We start from the raw sequence: 22,570 nt of genomic DNA on the forward strand, positions 1-22,570 counted from the left end.
AAATATATGTTTCATCTGTCTTAATAAAGTAGCAGCTTTTTATATGCAAGCTACAATTGGATTGATGAAGGAATCAGGGAGACAGCACCTTTCACAATAGCCTCAAGTAATATAAACTGTCTTGTTTATATTATACTCTAACCAAACAAATGAAATACTTGTATGAAAAAAATTCCAGCCTTTGAAGAAAAAAATTAAAAAGGATATGAGAAGATGGGAAGATCTCCTATGCTCATGGATCAGTAGGACTACCCTAACAAAAATATATCAGCACTTGGGAGGCAGAGACAGGAGGATCTCTGTGAGTTCAAGGCCAGCCTGGTCTACAGAGTGAGTTCCAGGACAGACTCCAAAGCTACACAGAGAAACCCTGCCTCAAAAAACAAAAAACAAAAACCAAAAAAAAAAAAAAAACACAAAAATATCCTTTCTACCTAAAACAATCTACAAATTCAATGCAATTCCCATCAAAATTCTAACAGAATTTATTCACAGATCTTGAAAGGATAATTCTCAGCGTCATATAGAAATTCAAAAAACACAGGATAGCAAACAATCCTGGATAACAAAAGACCTGAGGAAGGTATCGTCATCCCCAAACTGAGACTACACTAAGGAACTATAGTAATAAAAAGGGTATGGCATCGGCATAAGAACAAACCTATCAAAGTGTGGAAATGCAGCTTCTAGCTCAGTGCATGCACTGTCCTTTGCTCATGCAATTTTTTTGAACATTTTGTCTCTTGGTTATAACTCCTTCCACACCACAGGCTTTATAATATCTATGGAAACAGATAAATGAAGACACGAGAAAACAAAGAGCCACATTCACCACTGAATGCAGCGTGGTTATAATGGAGTGACGCCAGCTCAAATGTGGAATAGGTTTGACTGCATGGAAAAGGCAGAGAGGGTGGAAACTACTCTATTAATATTCCACACCACAGTGGGATGGTTATAACTTAAAATAGTATTTTATCTGCTTTGTGAAAATCTGGAAGAGAGACAACTTAAAGCCTCCATACCAATTGTAAAAGGTTGTTGCTTGCAGCCCTTACCTAATCAGCATACACTATGGCATGTGTTGAAGTAGCCCATCAAATCCCATTAGTGTGCCAATGAAAACATATTAATCAGATTCTGAAAACTGTTATAAAGAAAAGGTAACTAAATTGGAGATGTTAGTCTACTATTTTGACTTTCTTCAGAATCGTGTATGGAGCCTCCTGGGAACGTCTAATTGCCGTACCTAGCTTACCGTACCAAGGGCACCTAGGGCAGTGTTCCCTGTGTTCTTAGTTCCTATAGACAAGCAGGAGCCATGTGCATATATACTTGACTGGACAATGATCGAGCAGAGGTCAGAGCCAGGTAAGATGCGAGGACCAGATAGACCAAGCACGTTGAAAAGTGAGATGGAAGGAAGAGAAAGAGCGGGGAACACAGAAAGAAGTGGGGAGGAAGGCGCGTCGTAGTAAAGGAATGCAAATCAAAGAGCAGAGATGTTTAGATGACGGGTTTGGAGGAAGAAGCACAAATTAAAGATCATGGGAGCTGAATGAGAAACCTGCAACTCATTTGCAAGCAATCTTTTTTCTCAGGAGAAAACATCAAAAACTAGATATGGACTAGATATAGGGTAGAGTTCCTGTGTGGGCCACACAGAGACACTGTATACTTTATTTCCTCACACTGTCTTTAAATTTGACTGATATAAATATTCCCTTTTTATTTTAAAAAGATATTTTTATTTATTCTTTGAAGATTTCATATACACTGTATCTTCGTCATTTATATCCCAAATCCCTTTCCTACTCCCTCTGGGACTCTTAAAACCTTCCTTCTTTGCCTTCATATCTTCCTTTTTTATTTTTTTTAATTATTTTTATTGAGCTCTACATTTTTTTCTTCTCCCCTTCCTCCTCTCCCCTCCAATTATCACATGTACTCACCCATAAGTGGTTTTTAAACATAAACCAAACAAAACCATCCCACAAACCACAATCCCAGAGAACCTAGAAAACAACGAGGACCCTAAGAGAGACATACACAGATCTAATCTACATGGAAAGTAGAAAAAGACAAGATCTCCTGAGTAAATTGGGAGCATGGGGACCTTGGGAGAGGGTTTATATAAATACTTCTAGGGTATTTTTAAAGGAAATTTAATTTTTTTTAAATTTGACCCCAGTTCTACCTTTTTATAGAGACCCTATGCTCTGCACTCCCTTCCCACTCATATAAGGACTGTGCCTACTTTGCAGCATATAAAATCAGTCAAGCTGTTATAAACCATCACAGGAGCAACTAAAAATGGGCAAAACAGAGATGTTTTTAAATCGTGGGGTTAACAGGTGGTGAGCTCATAGGCAGAATGAGCATCCAGTTTCCTGCAACTCTGGCTGCATCACACTAGGCTCTGTTTTTTTGTTTTTGTTTTTGTTTTTGTTTTCAGCCATGTGTTTTCTCCTTGGTCAAAGCTTCCAGACATAGAGATCTATATCCAGTGCTGTTTCTTCCTGTCTCTAATGCCTTCAATATCAAGCAAATCACAAACAATTACCAAAAGAAAAAGAGACTGATGTAGATTAAGCAGTTGCATTGGCACCTTTTCTAAATGGTTGGATTTATTTTGACATATTAGGGAGGGATTTAGGTATCATGTTTTAATGGTTGCCCAGGTGATGCTAATGATGATGTGATTCACAAGTACTAATTGCATATTTTAAATATTTAAGTTAATCCTAAGAACACCATAAATATGTTCCATTTACTTATGTAGTATTATTAAAATGTGTATTTGCCTCCAATATAGCAACCCAAATGTAAAGATTTATGAAGTAGTGACATTTTATGTTTTTAAAAATTGTCAGTGTACCTGGGGTATAGGTCACTAGTAAAACATGTTTTTCAGATGCATAGTGCTTGCATTCAGTGGCCAGCTAGAGGAAACAAGGCAGGCAGACAGGCAGGAAGGAAGGAAGGAAGGAAGGAAGGAAGGAAGGAAGGAAGGAAGGAAGGAAGGAAGGAGAAAGTAAAAATAATTCAATTAATACACATTCACTTGGGATATAATAGATTCTTTTCTCAACTGATAAGTTACTAACGTAATATTTTTTTACTATATTTTGGAAATCCTCATGTCTTGAGATATACATTTTTATACATTTCCAATGGGATACTTTGTTGATTGATATAACTTCATACCGCAAAGAGAAACAGAAAATTAGAGGGTCTTCTTTTTGTTATTCTCAATATGATACAGAATATATCTGCACAATTGTGTCATGTTTCTTCCTTAAAGATACTACAATAGCCACAATACTCATAAATTTCTTAATATTGATGGCTTTATTCATAAAACAAAGTTTGCAATTAAAATGCAATAGTCTTTATTTTGCATTGTATAGGTCTTTATGACTAAATTTGTTATGAGGAGAATAGTTTAAATTTTGGCACTTTCCTTTTTTTTTTTTTTTTTTTTTTGGTTTTTCGAGACAGGGTTTCTCTGTGGTTTTGGAGCCTTTCCTGGCACTAGCTCTTGTAGACCAGGCTGGTCTTGAACTCACAGAGATCCGCCTGCCTCTGCCTCCCAAGTGCTGGGATTAAAGGCGTGCGTCACCACCGCCCGGCTGGCACTTTCCTTTTTTATTATTATTATTTTTATTGAGCTCTACATTTTTCCCTGCTTCCCTCCCTTCCTCTCACCTCTCTGGGAGAACCCTCTCCCAAGGTCCCCATGTTCCCAATTTACTCAGGAGATCTTGTCTTTTTCTACTTCCCATGTAGATTAGGTCTATGTATGTCTCTCTTAGAGTCCTCATTGTTGTCTAAATTCTCTCAGATTGTGATTTGTGGGCTGGTTTTCTTTGCTTTATTTTTTAAAACCACTTTTGAGTGAGTACATGTGATAATTGTCTTTCTGGGTCACCTCACTCAAAATGATGTTTTCTAGCTCTATTTGCATGAAAAATTCAAGATGTCGTTATTTTTTTCTACTGTGTAGTACTCCATCGTGTAAATGTACCACATTTTCCTTGTCCATTCTTCAGTTGAAGGGCATTTAGGATGTTTCCAGTTTCTGGCTATGACAAAAAATGCTGCTATGAACATAGTTGAACCCATGTCTTTGTGGCGCAATTGAGCATCGTCTGAATATATACCCAAAGTGGTATTACTGGGTCTTGAGAAAGGTTGTTTCCTAATTTTCTGAGAAATCAAAATGTTGGCACTTTTCAATTTCAACCCATGTAAGATTATCACCAATGCCTATTACCCCTACAGGTACATTTCCATACTTATAGGCACTATTGCCCTCTGCTTCATTTTTTGGTTATCAGTGATACTCTTCTTAAAAGGCCCTGGAAAACAGCCATTCTATCAACGATAAAATCTTGGAATAAGTGAATAAATTATATAGCTAAATCATTGTGGAACTAAAAGACAGAGAGATTAAATTCCTTTATTAGTATATGATAGTCTGCCACTTTCTATTATGGAAATTCTGGCAATATGACAATTTGAATCCAAATCAGAAATAGATATATTGACCAAAAAAACCCCACCAGATATTACCTAACAATTTCTTTCTACTTTTCTTCCAGAAGAGACATTGCAAATATTAACTACTAGCTTCCTATTTTCATAGCATAGATATTGAGATAACATAATTGAAAATTTGTATGAATTGAAGATACCAAAGGGAAGAAAAAATGGTGTGATTTTTGTGCCAACAAAGTGTGTAATAGTTAAATGATTCTACCTTGAAAGCAAAGATGGTCTAAGACTCTGGAAAACCTTAGTGGATATAAGTGATCAGTAAGAGAACCTTAAAAAAAATTCCACTCTGCTGCTTAGTCCTCAGAAAGACAGAAGGTTGCAATGTTTATATGTTTTATAAAATTTTTTGCAAATAGGTTCATTTTAGGTTTTAAGAATGGTACCTATATTATGGTGTTATATAAAATGCAGGTGGTATATTCCTGTATGTTTTACATGTGGTTGCATATGGGCTGGTAAATTTTATGCTATGTGCTTTGCTATATTAAAATAAGGTGAAGGAAACTTCCATTTTCTTTTTAAATTTGTAACAGGAAATGTTAATTTGAAAATGTTTTATCCAACAAAAAGTTATTGTCCACAGAGTTCATTGTGAATACACTGGAGTCAATGTGAGGCAGATCAAATATGAATATATGTTTGGATTGTTTGTATGTATATACTCATATAGGCATACATATAAATGTATGCTTGGATTGTTTGTATGCATATACTCATATAGGCATACATATGAATTTATGCTTGAACTGTCTGTATATATATATATATGCATATGAATATGTGTATATGAGTTTGTGTGGATGTGGGCTTGTGAAATTAAATGTCAGTGTGGAACTAAGTGTTTAGTAGTTTTTAAATTGCTATTTTTAGCTCTTTTCTCTAGGTTAACAAGAAGTTGCATGTTTGCTTTTCTTTTAAACCTTGAAAATTGTCAAAAGAAGAGATATTTAAGTTCTTTAATGTACAAATATGGAATATTTAGTCTCATTTTTATTTTCCAGGTGAACAAATAAGCCCAGGAACAGGCACCTTACCACATAGAAACTTCAGAAGGAAGATAAAGGCAATGTAATATAAAAGATGTGCAGACGTTTTTAAGCATATTCTTTCATGTATTGTTTTATTTATCCAATCATAAAGCTATTTGATTCATATGAGACTATATTTCAATTTTGGAGTGTGGAAACACTAGAAAGAGTTAGCTTACTTAGTGGTGAGAACACTATGAAAAACTTGAATGGATCACATGCCAGTCGCCCAGTTTTCATTCTGACAGGCATCCCAGACAAGAACCCATGGATGGCCTTTCCCCTGGGATTTCTCTACATATTCACCGTCCTGGGAAATGGCACCATCCTAGCGGTTATCAAGGTGGAGCAGAGCCTCCAGGAGCCTTTGTAGTACTTCCTCTGCATATTGGCTCTGACTGATGTTAGTCTCTCCATGTCTACTCTGCCCTCTATACTCAGTATCTTCTGGTTCAACGCCCCTGAGATTCCCTTTGATGCATGTGTAACACAGATGTTCTTCATTCATGAATTTGGAGTAGTAGGATCTGGAGTCCTAGTGTTCATGGCCTTCGGCAGATTTGTGGCCATCTGAGAACCTCTGCATTATGCGTCAATCCTCACTCATGGTGTTATTGGAAAGATTGGGCTAGCTGTCTTTGCCCAGGCAGTCTGTGTGGTCTTCCTGTGCCTTTTCTGGCTATCATTCTGTCATTCCAATGTCTTATCATTCATACTGTCTGCACCAGGTTATGCCTAGCCTGTGCCAGCACCGTGTCAGCAGCCTCTACGGCTTCATCGTCGTCATCCTCACATCAGGGCTCGATGCTCCCATCATTCTCTTCCTGAAGACAGTGCTGGGCATTGCCTCAGAGCCCAGAGGTTCAAAGCCCTCAACACCAGTCTCTCTCGCATCTGTGCTGAGCTTCTCTTTTATATTCCTCTCATCGGTGCCACCATGATCTACAGATCTGGGAAACATTTACCATCAATTGTGCACATGCACATGGCCATTATCTACCTTCTCTGGCTGTGCTAAACCCCATTGTCTACAGTGTGAAGGACAAGCAGATAAGAGGTCGGGTCATGAGAATGTTCCAGGGGAGAAAGAGCAGAGCCTAGTCAAATGGAATCATAAGTAAAATAAAAATTAAGTTAACACCAGAGTAATTCATATTTCCACTTTCAGCAGCTATGATACAATCAAATTTTAAAATCTGATTAGAATATAGTGTAGGAGTGAACAAGGCTATAGGCAAAGATAAAACACATCTTTTTGTCAGGGTTGTATTCAATTTAGAAAGCATGTATTTATATATCTTCCATCATAAATTAAATTTAATTTGGTGATATTATACTTTTGTCTACAAAAGTGGGAATAAGCACCAATCATTGTTGTTTACAGATAACCCTGATAAGTGTTTTCTTTGTTCTTTTTGTTGGGTCTTTGAGCATTTATTCTTTTAATGTTAAGCAATATTTGATGTATTAGTTAAGCAATAGTTGCATCAAGAATGATTTAATAATTCCCACAATGCTACTGAATAACTAGGTTATGAAATATTATATTTTAATAGAGAAGAAACTGCTATAATATTGTAACACAACAATTCAATTACCTTTATGTCTAGGTATTTATGTTTTCAAAGGGTTCTGCAATAAATTAAATCAGACACATTATTCCTAGTACATACCTTTTCTTAAAAAATATATGATTTTCCTTTACATATCTAATACAATCATACAGAATTCTTTCGAACTAGCAAGACTGTTGACAATATTACTGTGTACTGAGGTTTTGATAAAAGTTGACAGAATAAAGTGTAAGTCTAGTGGAAACACTGAACATAAGTGAAGGATTTGAGATGCAGAGTTCACACTTTCAGAAGAATATGTTACATGTTCTTGTGTTTATGATAATATCTGCCTTAACAGTACTTTAGTGTCAGGCAACTGATTTGTTAGGCCATTTAACCATAAATTATTATGTATTTAACACTAAGAAATGTCAGTAATTATGCTGGATCCCAAGGATACAAAGAAACACACCCGATTTTTCTGCTCAATTCTGTAATGTTTCTCTGTAAACAAGTGCACTCAGACGATTCCAGTGCAAACAAGATCATATTGGAATTCTGTATTTAATGTGTAGTTAACCAATCCAGCTACATAATTTACCTGCTATCTCACTGAATTCTTCAACAATCTTTGAAAGAGTTGTGACAAGCATTTTCTACAGAAGAAAACTGAGATCCAGAGCAGTAACTTGTCAAGGTTGCACCACTTCTCAGTGGCATAGCTGGATTCAAATGTCAAACTACTTCCCTGAAACCTGTCAACTGAGATTGGGCCCATGCCTCAGGGTTTCCAGGACTCACAAGCATATTCCAAAGAGAAAAAGGACCTTCTGGCCCTACAATAGGTGTCAGAGAAGCAAGAGCAGTCACACTGCTGAAGCTTTAAGCAAGAGCTTCACCTCGACAAGATAAACTAGACAGAGTCAGTTAAGGGTAATCCTGAAGGATTGAGTTTATGATGGCACCAAATTTATCTAACAATTCCTGATTCATAAAGATTTTGATTGTATGTGTTTGGAGGTTATTAAGCATTATTCTACATTAAGCAAGGACTCAATATTGATGCAATATAAATGGGAAACAAGCCTCAAAGAGAATGTCAGAAATCATAATATATTGATCTAAGAGAAAAAAATAATAGAACTTTACTTGCATTTATGTATCTCATCTTTCAAAACTGCATTTTTTATGTTGCCGTGTATGATATACATTGTTATAATATTGTTTATATATAATTTTTAATGATTACCTATAAAATATAATTGTATTTAGAGATGTGTTTGTTTTATTCAATACCAACTTTAGTAGTTTAACAACCATAAAATATAATTACATTGCATCTAAGATGAGAGCAAGCAACAGTTGCTCAGGAAATACATTTGTAGTGTTCAGACTCTGTGAAAACAGAGGCTTCTGGTGCCCTTTCTATTTTGCCTGCCCTTTTATTCTTCAATGGGACTATGGGGAAATAAAATCAATCTCAAAATTTTCTGCAAGCCTCTGTATGTGTTTTCTCTGTGGCTCACCACACAAGCATCCACCTAAGTTCTCTGTAGCTCATCACATGATGCTTCTCTAGGCTCAGCGTTGCCTCCATTAATGTCTTCACAGTTCATATCTCCTTCCATGTAACAACTCAACTATTTCTTCTGAACTCCCTTTGAACTTGATTTCTTTGGGTAAAATTCAAGTATCTACAATTCCATTTAGTCTTGTTTAGTAAATTCAGAACCTTTCCATTTTCTACCCTCCGTTCCTTTTCGAGCATGTCTATGTCTCCATGTCCCATGCTAGCTTTTCCCCTCTCTTTCACTTCCTACATCTGCATTTGTCTCCTTCCTTGTCTTTCTAAAATTTTAATTAAACTAAGACTCCATAAAACCATAAATTGATGGTTGAAGATGCAGAGACCCACAGTCAAATCCTAGGCATAGCCAGAGAAGTACCTCAAGAGAAGGTTCTATAGTTTGTATAGGTTGTATAGTTTGATTTTCTTATGGGACTCCCAACAGTGGGAGTGGGGTGTCCCTGACTATTTTGACTGTGTGTGAAACTCTTTTCCTTATTGTATCATGTTAGACCATGTTTGCTGAATATCCCGGGAGGCCTGCTTGCTGTTTTTTTTTTCTTTTTTTTTCTTTCTTTCTTTGTTTCTTTTTCTTTTCTTTTTTTTTTTTTTTTTTTTTGTAAGGGAAAAAGAGCAAGAGTTCATCTGAGAGAAAAGAGAGGACTGGAAAGGACAAGGAGGAGTGGAGGGAATGAAAACTTTGGTCCCTATGAAATATATGAGAAAATAAAAGATAAAAAATGAATTTATCAGTAAGTTTTGAGGATATATAAAAATCAGTAAGGGATAATAAGGCTAATTGTGGTCTTTAAATCTTAATTCCAATATTATTGTCCTGGACCAAGTCACCCTTTATTTTAACATAATCTATCAATACTTCATACTTCCTGATATTTCTCTTTTGTGAGACTGAGATACTTTGAAGAGCATTGAAACAGTGTTGAATTTTCTTCTTTGGATATGTCAGATCATTAAATAAAAATTAATCCATTCACTCTGAATTTTAATCCATATACTACCCTACCAAGCAGAGGTTTAAATCTTTCTGTTGTGTCAGGCCATAGTGGAGTGTTAGGGGAGTAACCAATCTTGCTGGATATAAAGCCCACCCCACAAGATAAAACCTATATATCTGAAAATAAAAAAAAAAAAAAAACCTAAGGCTGAGGCTGTTTGAACATAGGCTCCAGGTGAGAACCTAGTACTGTTATTCTGATAAATGAACATAGTACTAAAGTGTCACCTACATTTTTATCTTTATAGCCAAAGGCTAGTGAGTGTGAGTATATCTCCCATTACTCACCAGAGAAACTTCTCTCTCTCTCTCTCTCTCTCTCTCTCTCTCTCTCTCTCTCTCTCTCTCTCTCTCTGTGTGTGTGTGTGTGTGTATGTGTGTGTAATTATTACAGATTTCTGACTCTGACCAGGGAAACAGTTAAGCTAACTGTGGATTCTTTAATTTTCCCTCAGCTGCTCAAAATCTAATGCCCCATTCTCATCCCCAGCTCTACAGCAGACAACTAATGGTGGCCACCTTCTCCCCATGTCCCATTTCCAGTGGATCCCTCAGGGCTCCCTCTTCTAACCTCCATCCCCTCACTGCTTGCTTTATCCTAGCCCCCAACTCCAGAAGATACTCCCTTGGAACCCACAGGCTACTCCAGCTAAGGAAGTAGGTAGGCAAACTGAAAATCCTCGCCTCTCCCTGCATTCCTCAAAGCCCAATCTCACAGTCTTATTCTGAGCTCTGTAGAAGACGTTCTGCTGTGGCCTCTCCTCACTCAGTGTTCCATTACCAGGGGGATAAGTAGACCCGGTGTGATGCCCTGATTTGCTCCCTGCTGTGCACAAGCTCAGCATAGCACCAGTTCATCCACATTCCTAAATTCAGAAACTCCATTCCTAAGCTCTCAAATCCAGAAAAAAAAAAAGTTTTCAGCTTGAATCCCTAGTAGACACACCAAACAAGATCCCAGAATAATTTCGTACCAGACAACACACAGTCACCACACTCTTGAGAATCAGGGAGGAAACTGAAACCAAAAACAAAACACCCACCCAGCCAGCAAAGACAAGACCAGGTATCAACACCTACAATTACAATCTTTCAAATTCCATATTCCTAGACACTAGCATAAAAACATAATCAATAAAAAATTAACACAATCAATAGCAGTTGGGACACTATGTCTCCATGAGACAAACAATCCTACCACAGGAAGACAAATATTCTAACACAGCTTAGTCACTAGAAAAGACCTTCAAAGAACCTTTATGAATATGACAGAGATTCTTAAAGAGGAAATGAATGAACCCTTGAAGAACGCAAACACTGGAAGGACATGAATAAAACAGCGCAAGACCTGAAATGTAAATAGAGTCAATAAAGAAAACTCAACTGAGGAAAATCTGAAAATAAAAAATTTAGGAACTGAACAGAAACCACAGAGGCAAGCCTTAACAGAATAATGGAAATAGCATTGAAGACATGATAGAAGAAATGGATACATTGGTCAAAGGAAATGTTAAATCTAAAATACTGGCACAAAATATCCAGGAAATCTGTGACACTATGAAAAGACCAAATCTAAAAATAATGGAAATAGAGGAAGAAGAAGAAGAAACCCAGGTCAAAGCGACAGAAAATATTTTCAATGAACTCATAAAAAATATTCCTAACATAAAGATGTCTGTCTAAGTACAAGAAGCATACAGAATACAAAATAGACTGAACTAATAAAAAATAATTTCCCTCGTCACATAATAATCAAAACAATAAACAAAGAAAGGACATCACAAGCAAGGAGGGAAAGACCAAGTAATAGTTAATGGAAAATCTATTAGAATTACATTTAACTTTTCAATGGACATTCTAATGGCCAGAAGGACCTGGGCTGATAGTCTACATGTTTTAAGAGACCACAGATATCAATCTAGAATACTAAACCCAATAAAACATTCTATGACAATAGGATGAGAAAATAAGACATTTTATAACAAAACCAAATTTAAGTAATGGTGTAGAAGGTCCTTTTATCTTTGGGTTGCTTTCATTGGTTAATAAAGAAACTACTTTGGCCTGATAGGGCAAAACTTAGATAGGCAGAGAAGACAGAACTGAATTCGGGGAGGAAGAAAGCAGAGTAGAGAGACACCATGAATCCACCAGAGACAGACATTGGGAATTTTACCTGATAAGTCACTGCCACATGACAATACACAGATTAATAGAAATGGTTTAAATTAATATAAGAGTTAGCCAATAAGAAGCTAGAGCTAATAGGCCAAGCAGTGATTTAATTAATACAGTTTCTATGTGGTTATTTCCGGTGTAAACTATCGGAGTGACTGGGACAAACAAGTAGGCCTCTCCTTGCAACAAAGTAGTATCTATCTACAAATGTATCCATACAGAAGGCACTGAAAGGAAAATTCTAACCTAAAAGGGTTAAATACAACCAAGTAAACATGGATTAAACAATCCCAGACTAGCAAATCAAAACAAAAGAAAACACACACACACATACATCATCATCAACAATAACAACAAAAATAAAGTAACAGGAACAAACAATCACTGTTCATCAGCATCTTTTAATATCAGTGGTATGTATTCCCCAATAAAAAGATACAGACTAATAGAATGAATTCAACCAGAAACATGATATAGATATGAATAATTTGCTTTGGTGTGGATTTGAAGGTCATTTTCTACAGCTCTTCGAAGAGGCTGAAGATCATACTAAATATAATCTCTATGTAACTAAAAGACCTGATAAACTTAAAAATAAATATGACAAACATATAATTCTCAATACCTATCTAACTTTGAAGACTAAAAGAATAAACAACTGTGCAATATATGAAGACAATGATCTTCAACTGTAAACAATGTCATAGTATCAGAGGTAGAAATGTACAATGTAATATGGTAGATGTATCAATACAATATAGACAGAATTATAAGCATACTCATACAAAAATAGAGGTAGGAACACTCACATTCAATATTCAATATATCAATATACAAGAAACAGTACCAGTACAATTTTCTATAAACAGTAATTCACAAATACCAATCATCCCAAAAAACCAGTTACCCCCTTCTTCTCTCTGTTGTAATAAGAGCGGCGCCCAATGTAGGGCTCGAACCCACGACCCTGAGATTAAGAGTCTCATGCTCTACCGACTGAGCTAGCCGGGCGGCGGAACACAGCCCCGCCGCTCTTATTACAACAGAAACATACCTTAACATTAATGATAGACATCACCTTGAGGTTAAAGGATTAAAAAAAAAAATATTCCAAGAAAATGGGCCTAAGAAGCAACTGTCTTGCTAGCAAAACCAAACCATTCAGAAGAGATGAGGAAGTACACTAAATACTCATCAAAGGAAAATCTATAATGAGGACATTACAATTTTTAATATCTATGCCTCCAACACAAGGGTACCCATGTTTGTAAAAGAAACACTACTATAGCTTAAATCGCATATTGACCCTCACATACCAATATTGTGTGAAAAATGAGTCAAGACAGAAATTAAAGACTTTCTAGAATTGAATGAAAATAAATATACAACATAACTAAAATTATGGGACTCAAATTGTAAATCATATTCAAAAAGAGTAAATGGTAAGAAATAATCAAACTCAGTACTGAAATTAATAAAATAGAAAGAAATAAGAATACAAAGAGTCAATGAAACAAGTTGATTATTCGAGAAAACCAATAAGATTGACAAACCCCTGCCTAAATTAACTAAAAGGTGGAGAGAGAATATCCAAATTTTAAAAATTAGAAATGAAAGAAGGAAAAAAACAACAGGCACTGAAGAAATTCAGAGAATCATAAGGACATACTTTAAAAACCTGTACTTCACCAAATTGGAAAATCTAAAATAAATGTGCAATTTTCATGATGAATACCACTTACCAAAGTTAAATCAAGACCAGATAAGAAATTTAAACAGACCTAAAAACCCCAATGAAATAAAAGTAGTCAGAAAAAGTCTCCCAAACAAAAAAAGCCCAAGTCCAGATAGTTTTAGCACATAATTCTACCAAACTTTCAAAGAAGTGTTAATGACAATATTATATTCCTCAAATCATTCCACAAAATAGAAACTTAAGGAACATATCCTGATACTCAAATTACAAAAATACACAGCAAAGAACAGATATTATAAACCCATTTCCCTTATGATCATAGTTAAAAAATTCTCAATAACATACTTGCAAACTGGTTCCAAGAATACATAAAAAAGATTGTCTATCATGGACAAGTAGGTTTCATTCCACAGTTGCAGGTTCAATACACATAAATAAAAAATGTAATCCAACACATAAACAAACTTGAAAAAGAGACACATGATCTTATCATTAGAGTAGTAGTAGACCTTCACAAAATCCAACACCTAGAATGATAAAAGTCCTGGAGTGATTAAGGATGCAAGGGACATACATTACAGCAAGCCCATAGAAACATCAAATTAAATAGAGATAAATTCAAAGCAATTCCACTAAAATTAAGGATAAGACAAGGTTGCTCATTCTCTCCATACATATTTAATATAGTTCTTGAAGTCTTAGCTAGAACATAAGATAATTGAAGGAGATCAAGAGTAAATTGGAAAGAAGGAAGCTAACACATATTTATTTTCAGATGTTATGATAGAATGCATATAAGTGACCCTAAAAATTCCACTAGGGAACTCCTACAGCTGATAAATACTTCCAGCAAAGTAGCTGAATACAAAAGTAACTTACAAAAATCAGTATATCTCCTACATATAAATGGCAAATGGACTGACAAAGAAAACAGGGAGACAACACACCTTTCCCAATAGCATGAAATATCTTGGGGTAACTTTAACCAAGCAAGTGGAAGAGCTATGTGATTAAAAACTTCAAGTCTTTGAAGAAAAAAGTTGAAGAAGATATCAGGAGATGGAAAGATCTTCCATGCTCATGGATGGATAGGATTAATATAGTAAAAATGGCTAACCTACCAAAAGCAATCTACAGATTCAATGAAACCCCCATCAAAATTCCAACACAATTTTTCACAGCTCTTGGGAGATCAATTCTTAGCTTCATATGGAAAAACAGAAAAGCAAAGATAACTGAAACAATCCTGAACAACCAAAAAACTGCTGGAGGTCTCACCATTCCCAACTTGAAGTTATACTCCAAAGGTGTAATGATAAAACCAGCATGATAGTGGTACAAAAACAAACAAACCGATTGATGAAACTGAGTTGAAGACCCATACCTATGGTCACCTGACTTTTGATAAAGAAGCCATGAATAAACACTGGGGAAAAAAAAACATCTTCAACAAATGATGCTAGTCAAACGAGATCGCTGATGTAGAAGAATGCAAATAGAGCTATACTTATCATCCTGTGCAAAACTCATCTCCAAATGGATCAATTACCTCAACATAAAGCAGATACACTGAGCCTGATAGAAGAGAAAGTGGGGAATATTCTTGAACTCATTGGCACGGGAGACTTTCTGAACAGAACACTGTTAGCACAGGCACTAAGATCCGCAAATAATAAATGGGACCTAAGGAAACTGAAAAGTTTCAGCAAAGCAAAAGGCATCATCATTTCAACAATGCAGTAACCTAGAAAATGGGAAAAGGGTTTTAGCAACTTTATAATCGACAGAGAACTAATATTCAAGGTATTTAAAGAACTCAGGAAACTAGATACCTTGACTGATAACCAAGCTTCTTTTTAATGACTTCTTTTTCATTCAATTTACAGCCTTCCAAACAACCTGAACTCAAACAAACCTGAACTTGCTTATTACTCAACATGTCAATGAAACCTTTATTCAAAATACTCAAAACATTCATATTATACAAAATATACATATTCAAAAATATACATCTCAGCTAACCTTCAAATAATATCTCTCTGTCTACTATGACTCTCAATATTCTTGGTTTACAAAATAAATCACTTTGTGACTTGTTTTTTTCTCTTGGAATTAATGCCTGCTTGAGAGACATACTATGATCCTCAGATGAGCTAACATGCAAAATTATCTAGCACTGTGCCTTTTACTTAGTAGTCTATGAAGGTTCTTATCTTCCATGGTGCTCAATGTTCTTGAAATCTTATTTTTACATAGTACTTTGTAGCTCACAAATAGCACTAATAATGGCTTCTTATTAAATTTCATGTTCAGTTTAGTTCACAATTACTGTAGATACCAAGAAATATTGTTTCCATATTCAGTACCTGAAACTATACCTAAAGAAAATTAACATAAGATCTGGTGTCATCCAGCTCAGCCGGGACAGCTAGGAAAAGACACCCTCAAATGGTTATCAAACTGTACTTTAATTTACATTTATATTCTTAATTATAAAATTTGGCCATTTTCTGTTTCAAAATTAATTTAATAGTGTTCTTCCTTTTTTTATTATTTAATAATTTTTCCCATCTACTGCATTCATGCAAGTAATCCATAACAGAAATCCCTTAAATTATTACGTTAGATAAAATTCATTACAGTAACTATAGCTTAAAAGGCAACAACCCTTGTCTTATTTTGACCAATAAATTATTTTCAAAATAGAATTGGTAATAATCCCTGCTTTCATCTAGTGTCTAGCAAGTCTTAACTGAATGTTTACAGAGAAATACAGTTCATATGTATGTTACCTTTTCTGTATTAAGTAAAAGACAATTTGGCACAGCAAAATAAAGTATCTGTCTTCTGAGCAGGAAAGTATGTCTTTTCACAATTCAACTCACACAGAAAACTTTGAAAAATAAACATTCTTTATTTTCATAGTTAGATTTAAGTTCTTAGATAATTATTTCTCTCTCAAACTGGTAAGTTTTAACCCTCTGAAGTAATTTTAGTTCTAACAAATATCTGGATAATCTTTTTTCGTATCTCCTTGGTCTTGACAGTATAAACTATGGGGTTTAGCACAGGGGGGACAAGAAGGTAGGCATTGGCCATAAGGGTGTGTGTCAGTGGTGACAAGTGCTTTCCAAAGCGATGGATGACTGATACCCCAATCAATGGCACATAGAAAATAAGTACAGCACAGATATGTGAAACACAAGTGTTGAGAGCCTTCAGCCGGCCCTCCCCGGAGGCAATGGCCATCACCGTGCGGAGAATGAACACATAGGAGAAGAGGATGGAGAGGGAGTCAGAACCCTTGGTAAAGATGACAGCTATGAGGCCATAGAGACTGTTGACACGTGTGCTGGCGCAGGCAAGGCGCATGACATCTTGATGGAGGCAGAAGGAGTGAGAAAGGATGTTGGAGCGATAAAACGGAAGCCTCTTGATGAGGAAAGGCACAGGGAAGACCACACAGACTGCTCTTGACAAGATGAGTATCCCTATTTTACAGACCACACCATTGGTTAAAATGGTGCCGTATCTGAGAGGACTCCAGATGGCTATAAGACGATCAATGGCCATTGCGACTAGCACTCCTGACTCGATGGCTGAGAAGGTGTGAATGAAGTACATCTGAGTAAGACAACCATCAAAAGTGATGAATTTGTAGTTAAACCAGAATATGCCGAGCATAGAGGGCAGAGTACAGAGGGTGAGCCCCATATCCGCAAACGCCAGCATACACAGAAAGTAGTACATAGGAATGTGCAGAGATGACTCGGATTTGATTGTAGAGATGATAATACCATTGCCAAAGAGAGCAGTGACATATATGGCACCCAGTGGGAATGCCATCCAGTAGTACTTCTGCTCAAGTCCGGGGATTCCAGTTAAGACAAAGTAAGGGTGCTGGAATTGGGAGTGGTTATGGTCTGCCATGAAGCCGACAAACAGGCGTGGCGTGGAGAGGAACTTAGAGAATCCTGAGAAGCTGTTTCCTAAAAATAAATGGTGGGGTTTATTGGTATGTTACAATCTGACCTCCCTAGGAGTGCAGCCTTTTTATTTCCTCATGAGTGTGAGTGTGGAGTCCCTGAAATTACCACTCTAAGGAAGATCCTGTTTGAAGACATTTCTAATGGTCCATGGAAAAATGACTCACTCAGGAATATATCAGCTTAAGAATGCAGTATACTACTAATCTATAAAGCAAAAATTTCCCCTTTCCTATCCTTTCTTCCTCATCAATGTTGTTTATGTCGAGTAATCAGCAGCTGAGGAGGTAGAACATCCTCCTTGAAAATCTTTCAACCTTAAGACACAGTTTTCTTTATTAACTGATTAGATTCAAGTTTACTAAGGAGCTGAGAAACATACATGCAGACCCCAGCTCCCCCTGTGCAATCTCTATGTGAATCACACCTGGTGCTATACAGTGTCCGTGACTGACCGAGGATAATTACAGAGGACAATTCTAATGATGGCAGTATAAACTATGAAATTCCAATTTGTCACAATGACTGCCACTCCCACCAGCCCCCTCCTTGGGTTCAGGCCTCTTACAGAACCTAGTTCATATTTGTATTTTTCTACTCAAAGCACAACGTTTCTTTATTCTTCAGAGTCTGGATATAAGCACAGATTTGTCCTGAATCCAAGTTTAGCCACATCAAACATTAAAATGAATATATTTGTCTCTTCTAAATCATTAAGATTTCAGCAAAAGGCAGACTAAACCATGATTGTGGAAGCAACAGCAAAATCCTTTCCACAGTAAGCTATCAATACAAGATATAGTGGGTCTCCCCTAAAGATGGTATCATATTACAGTTTTCTATTTCTAAGGCACGTTTATCAAGTAACACACCCTGAATGGGGGAGAGACATGGTCACCTTAATGGAAATCTGTAGTTTATGCTTATATTACCTATAGCGCGCGCGGACACACACACACACACACATATGTATATAAAGTCGTGGTATGCTTCTCAGCCAGAAGAGCCTGAGTGCCTTGTGAGAGTGAAAATTCTTATCAAACAAATGCCTGTAATACAGAGTGATGATAAAAGAAACTTTAAGAAGTGAGCAAAGAAAAGTGGGGTAAGCAGCGTGGAAGAAAAGAAGGGGAAAGAAAACAGAAATTACAAGAGCAGTAGAGACAGAACGTGATGCACTTAGTAATTTATTAATTGATACCATTCTTTCATTCATTTAGGAGCGAAACTTTCATAAGAATAAGAGGTAAGGATCTCCAAAGCCTTGTTGAGAATTACAGTTAAGGGCCAGGAGGAATCACAGACTCAGAGAAGTCAGTCACTGCAGCTTTTGGCAGGTACTCTTTTGACAAGAATCTTCAAGACTTGCTATTTTTCTAAATTACCTAATATTTAGAAAACAGATGGAATGCAACTGTATTCTCTGAAGATTGTGATGTTGGACCCATAGCTTTGTCATGTGTGGTTTGGTGGAAGAGGCACCAGGCCCTGTAAACATTCTGCACAGGCACCTTAGGCTCCACTAGTCCTTCAGGTTCATCTGCACAAAGATTGAAGAAGCAGATGGAGCCACAAAAATGAACTTTAATTTTCTATAAAGTAGTAAGTAACTTCTGGGATTCTAGGCATTCCTGGGTATTGTTTTAAAATAGACCACAGTGAGGATTGAAATTAAAAGTATAAATTTATTCTTCATTTTTCTAGATATATAAAGTGCAGATAAGATTGAAGAAATAAGAATAAAATAAAACCCTCCCCAATAGATTAATTATAACCACCCTCACTTGATAAAATCGTGAATGCCCACCACAAGAATAGAAATTTCCAAATATAGAAATAAGCACAACATAATCCATAGGTGACATTTATCTTCTGCCAACATTAACTCCATGGCTAAAATCCATTGCTTCAAAGTCAGTGTGTTCACTCTGGAAGATGGTCTGTATCCCCCCGTCTATACCACTAGATTACAGAAGGTCAGTTTCACCTTTCCTTGAATGCAGATGTGAGTGAGAAAGAGAACAAGTAAATGTGAATAGGAAAGAGAATACACAAGGTAGGGGCTGTTCTCATTGTGAAATCAAAGCTAAGAGGGAGAGATAAAGGGGACTCTCAAGGATGCTTCTGTAGAGCTATTTTAAATCTCCTTCCCATGACAAGATTTACTTCTTGTTTTTCTCTCACACTTACCTGACTCCTGACCGAACCCTAACTAGATAAAGATGTTAAACAGCACAGTGGAGGTTCACCTGGCAAAACTTGCCATGACACCATTAGGATTTTTATGTACTGACATACACCAACAGTCTTCCCTTTACTGTGCCATGGAGACTCTTGCAGATCCCCTGGGCTTCCAAATCAGAGATCTCTCTAGGGCAACTAAACCTCTCTTAGCAACTCAGATCTTTAAAAAATGAGGTAAGCTGATGGAACTACTAAGAAAGAAGGTAGGGGAGTTCCAGAACACGATTGCTACCCCATGACGTCTTTTCATGGCCAGCGTAGTCATCTCATGATTTCCATGCAATGAACAAATGGTATTCACTTTTTATTTATCCCAAAATGCATCCAAATTTTTAAAAAAATTTAAAGAAAAGCACTTTTACTATTACCCCATATGAAAAAAATTCCAAAGTTATAATGATTTTCTCATTTTTTTTCTTATTTTTCACCTTCATTTTTTCAGTCATTTATACCCATGTAAATCTAGTCATAAGTCATGATACTTATAAAAGGCAAGCAAGAGGACATTTAGGAAGTCATTGATCAATGTCTCCATCAATCAAGAGAGAATGAATTCTACAATATACAATTAATCACTTCAAATAATAATAACAAAGAGCCACATATCAACATATCATAATAAACAGTGTACTCTATAATATTATTTGTTGAATTTATTTATAGTTTACTCATTCATATAAATGGATCTTTATAAATTTGGTAAGTAGATTGTCCTCTTCTTCATAAAAGATCGCTTAAGAAATTGGCCCAGACTTGGTGAATTTGTAGGAATTAAATTACAGAAATAACAAAGAAGGTGCCTTTTTTGACCAAAGTGTATTCTTGAGTCCTGAGATCTTAAAGGGCAGAAAGAAATGATGACCAAAAATGAAGGTCATGCACTGAGCCCAGCTCCACACCTACTGTGCTATCTGCATGTTAGTTCCAGATTTGTTCAGCAATGATGCCTACATTCTCTGAATCCCAGAGTCCCTCAGAATGTTGAGTTTCCAGACTCGAAGTTCTCTGCATCACAGAATCATGAGGCAGTATGATTATCAAGCTAAGAACATGAAGAAGAACGCTGCTCTGCTTGCAACATGTGCATTTCAGTGCTCTTAGTAAATATGCTATCTCGCAATACAGTTGTGCTGCTAATCAGTTTTTCTCATTCCAGCCACATAAGTGTTGGTATACTTGAATCATCATAATTTTATTTTAAATGCTTAACCAATGTTATTTTATTACATATCTAAGTCAATCAAGTGCATCCCTATAAAATCTAATTTCTGTTGTCTTTCTGTCATGACACATCAGCACAAGTATAAAACTTCAACAAACATCACCATATCATTTTTATTTTAATATATTGATTAATAAAAAACACAGCTTTCTATCCACCAGTATATTACTGGCCACTTATTATTTTACTTGCTAACTCAGTTGAAAGCAAAATCTGTTATTGGTATCACGATATACTTCTATAAACAAGAAGAGGTAAGCTACCCACAGACTTTCTCCTCCTTCTCTATTACCCCAGACCAAAGGTTCTAAACCTGTGAGTCACAACCCCTTGGAGGCTGAATGGCCCTTTCATGGGGATAACCTCAGATTACAGCAGCAAATTTACCGTTATGAAGTAGAAATGAGTATAATTTTATATTTGAGGGTCACCACAACATGTGGAGCAATATTGAAGGGTTACAGCATTAGGAAGATTAAGAGTCAATGCTCTAGGCCATTTCACTAAGGCTACCAACCCAGAGCAGTGAGTCCCTGACCAGAGGGCAGGCCTCAAGGTCCCCGCCAGGGAAAGCGGGCCCTTGCTGCTGGGGCTGCAGTCTCTGCTGTGATCTGCTGGACCTGCTCTGCCTGCGCCCTACTTCCCTTAGTCCCTGGCTCATTGGGGCATCCAGGAGTTCCTGTGTAGGTGCCGAGAAGTTTCATCGGGACGGGTGAGTGTGTGCTATCCTGGGGCGGACTGTCCAGGTAGAGAGCACAAACACCCCTCCCCCAGCTCCTGCTGCAGGGCTTGCTCTCCTACACACCCGCCCCCACCCCCACCCCCAAACCTGCCTTGTCTGCAAGGTCCTTAGCTGTGGAACAGTTTCCTGCCATTTCACTAAGGCTACCAACCCAGAGCAGTGAGTCCCTGACCAGAGGGCAGGCCTCAAGGTCCCCGCCAGGGAAAGCGGGCCCCTGCTGCTGGGGCTGCAGTCTCTGCTGTGATCTGCTGGACCTGCTCTGCCTGCGCCCTACTTCCATTAGTCCCTGGCTCATTGGGGCATCCAGGAGTTCCTGTGTAGGTGCCAAGAAGTTTCATCGGAACGGGTGAGTGTGTACTATCCTGGGGCGGACGGTCCCGGTAGAGAGCACAAACGCCCCTACACTAAGGCTACCCAACCAGAGCAGCGGGCAGGCCTCAGCAACCCCCGAAAGGGAGCGCAGGCACCTCCAGCTTGTACTGCAGTGTTGCCTGTGTTCTACTGGACCCCGCCCGACCCCTTGCATTCGGCCTTCTTTACGCGGGTCATTGGAATACCACGCATCCATGTTTTGGTGTTGAGGAGTTCACCTGGAAGGGAACGGTTCCTGCCCCTACACTGAGGAGATACACCTAGAGAGTTAGTCACAGCAAAGACTGGTCCAAGACATCAGGCCTCTCCTGGCTCCATTTGAAGGAAAAGATGGGCAGGCGCCAATGCAAGAATTCCCCCAACAACTTGAAAGGCAACGTGACATCACCAGGATCCAGGAATCC

The 22,570-nt window shown here is 37.2% G+C and overlaps 1 protein-coding gene and 1 pseudogene across 1 annotated transcript; one reads left to right on the forward strand and one right to left on the reverse strand.

Moving 5' to 3' along the window:
- The first annotated feature begins 5,784 nt into the window (after positions 1 to 5,784).
- On the forward strand, positions 5,785 to 6,689 carry LOC130879983 (olfactory receptor 51H1-like; annotated as a pseudogene).
- A 9,884-nt stretch (positions 6,690 to 16,573) lies between these two features.
- On the reverse strand, positions 16,574 to 17,530 carry LOC130880714 (olfactory receptor 51H1-like). Its single transcript, XM_057779891.1, has one exon. The coding sequence runs from the start codon at positions 17,528 to 17,530 to the stop codon at positions 16,574 to 16,576; it is 957 nt and encodes a 318-aa protein (XP_057635874.1).
- Between the last annotated feature and the right edge of the window lie 5,040 nt (positions 17,531 to 22,570).

Source organism: Chionomys nivalis, chromosome 8 (genome assembly GCF_950005125.1).
Source record: "Chionomys nivalis chromosome 8, mChiNiv1.1, whole genome shotgun sequence".
In the NCBI taxonomy this organism is placed as follows: Eukaryota; Metazoa; Chordata; class Mammalia; order Rodentia; family Cricetidae; genus Chionomys; species Chionomys nivalis.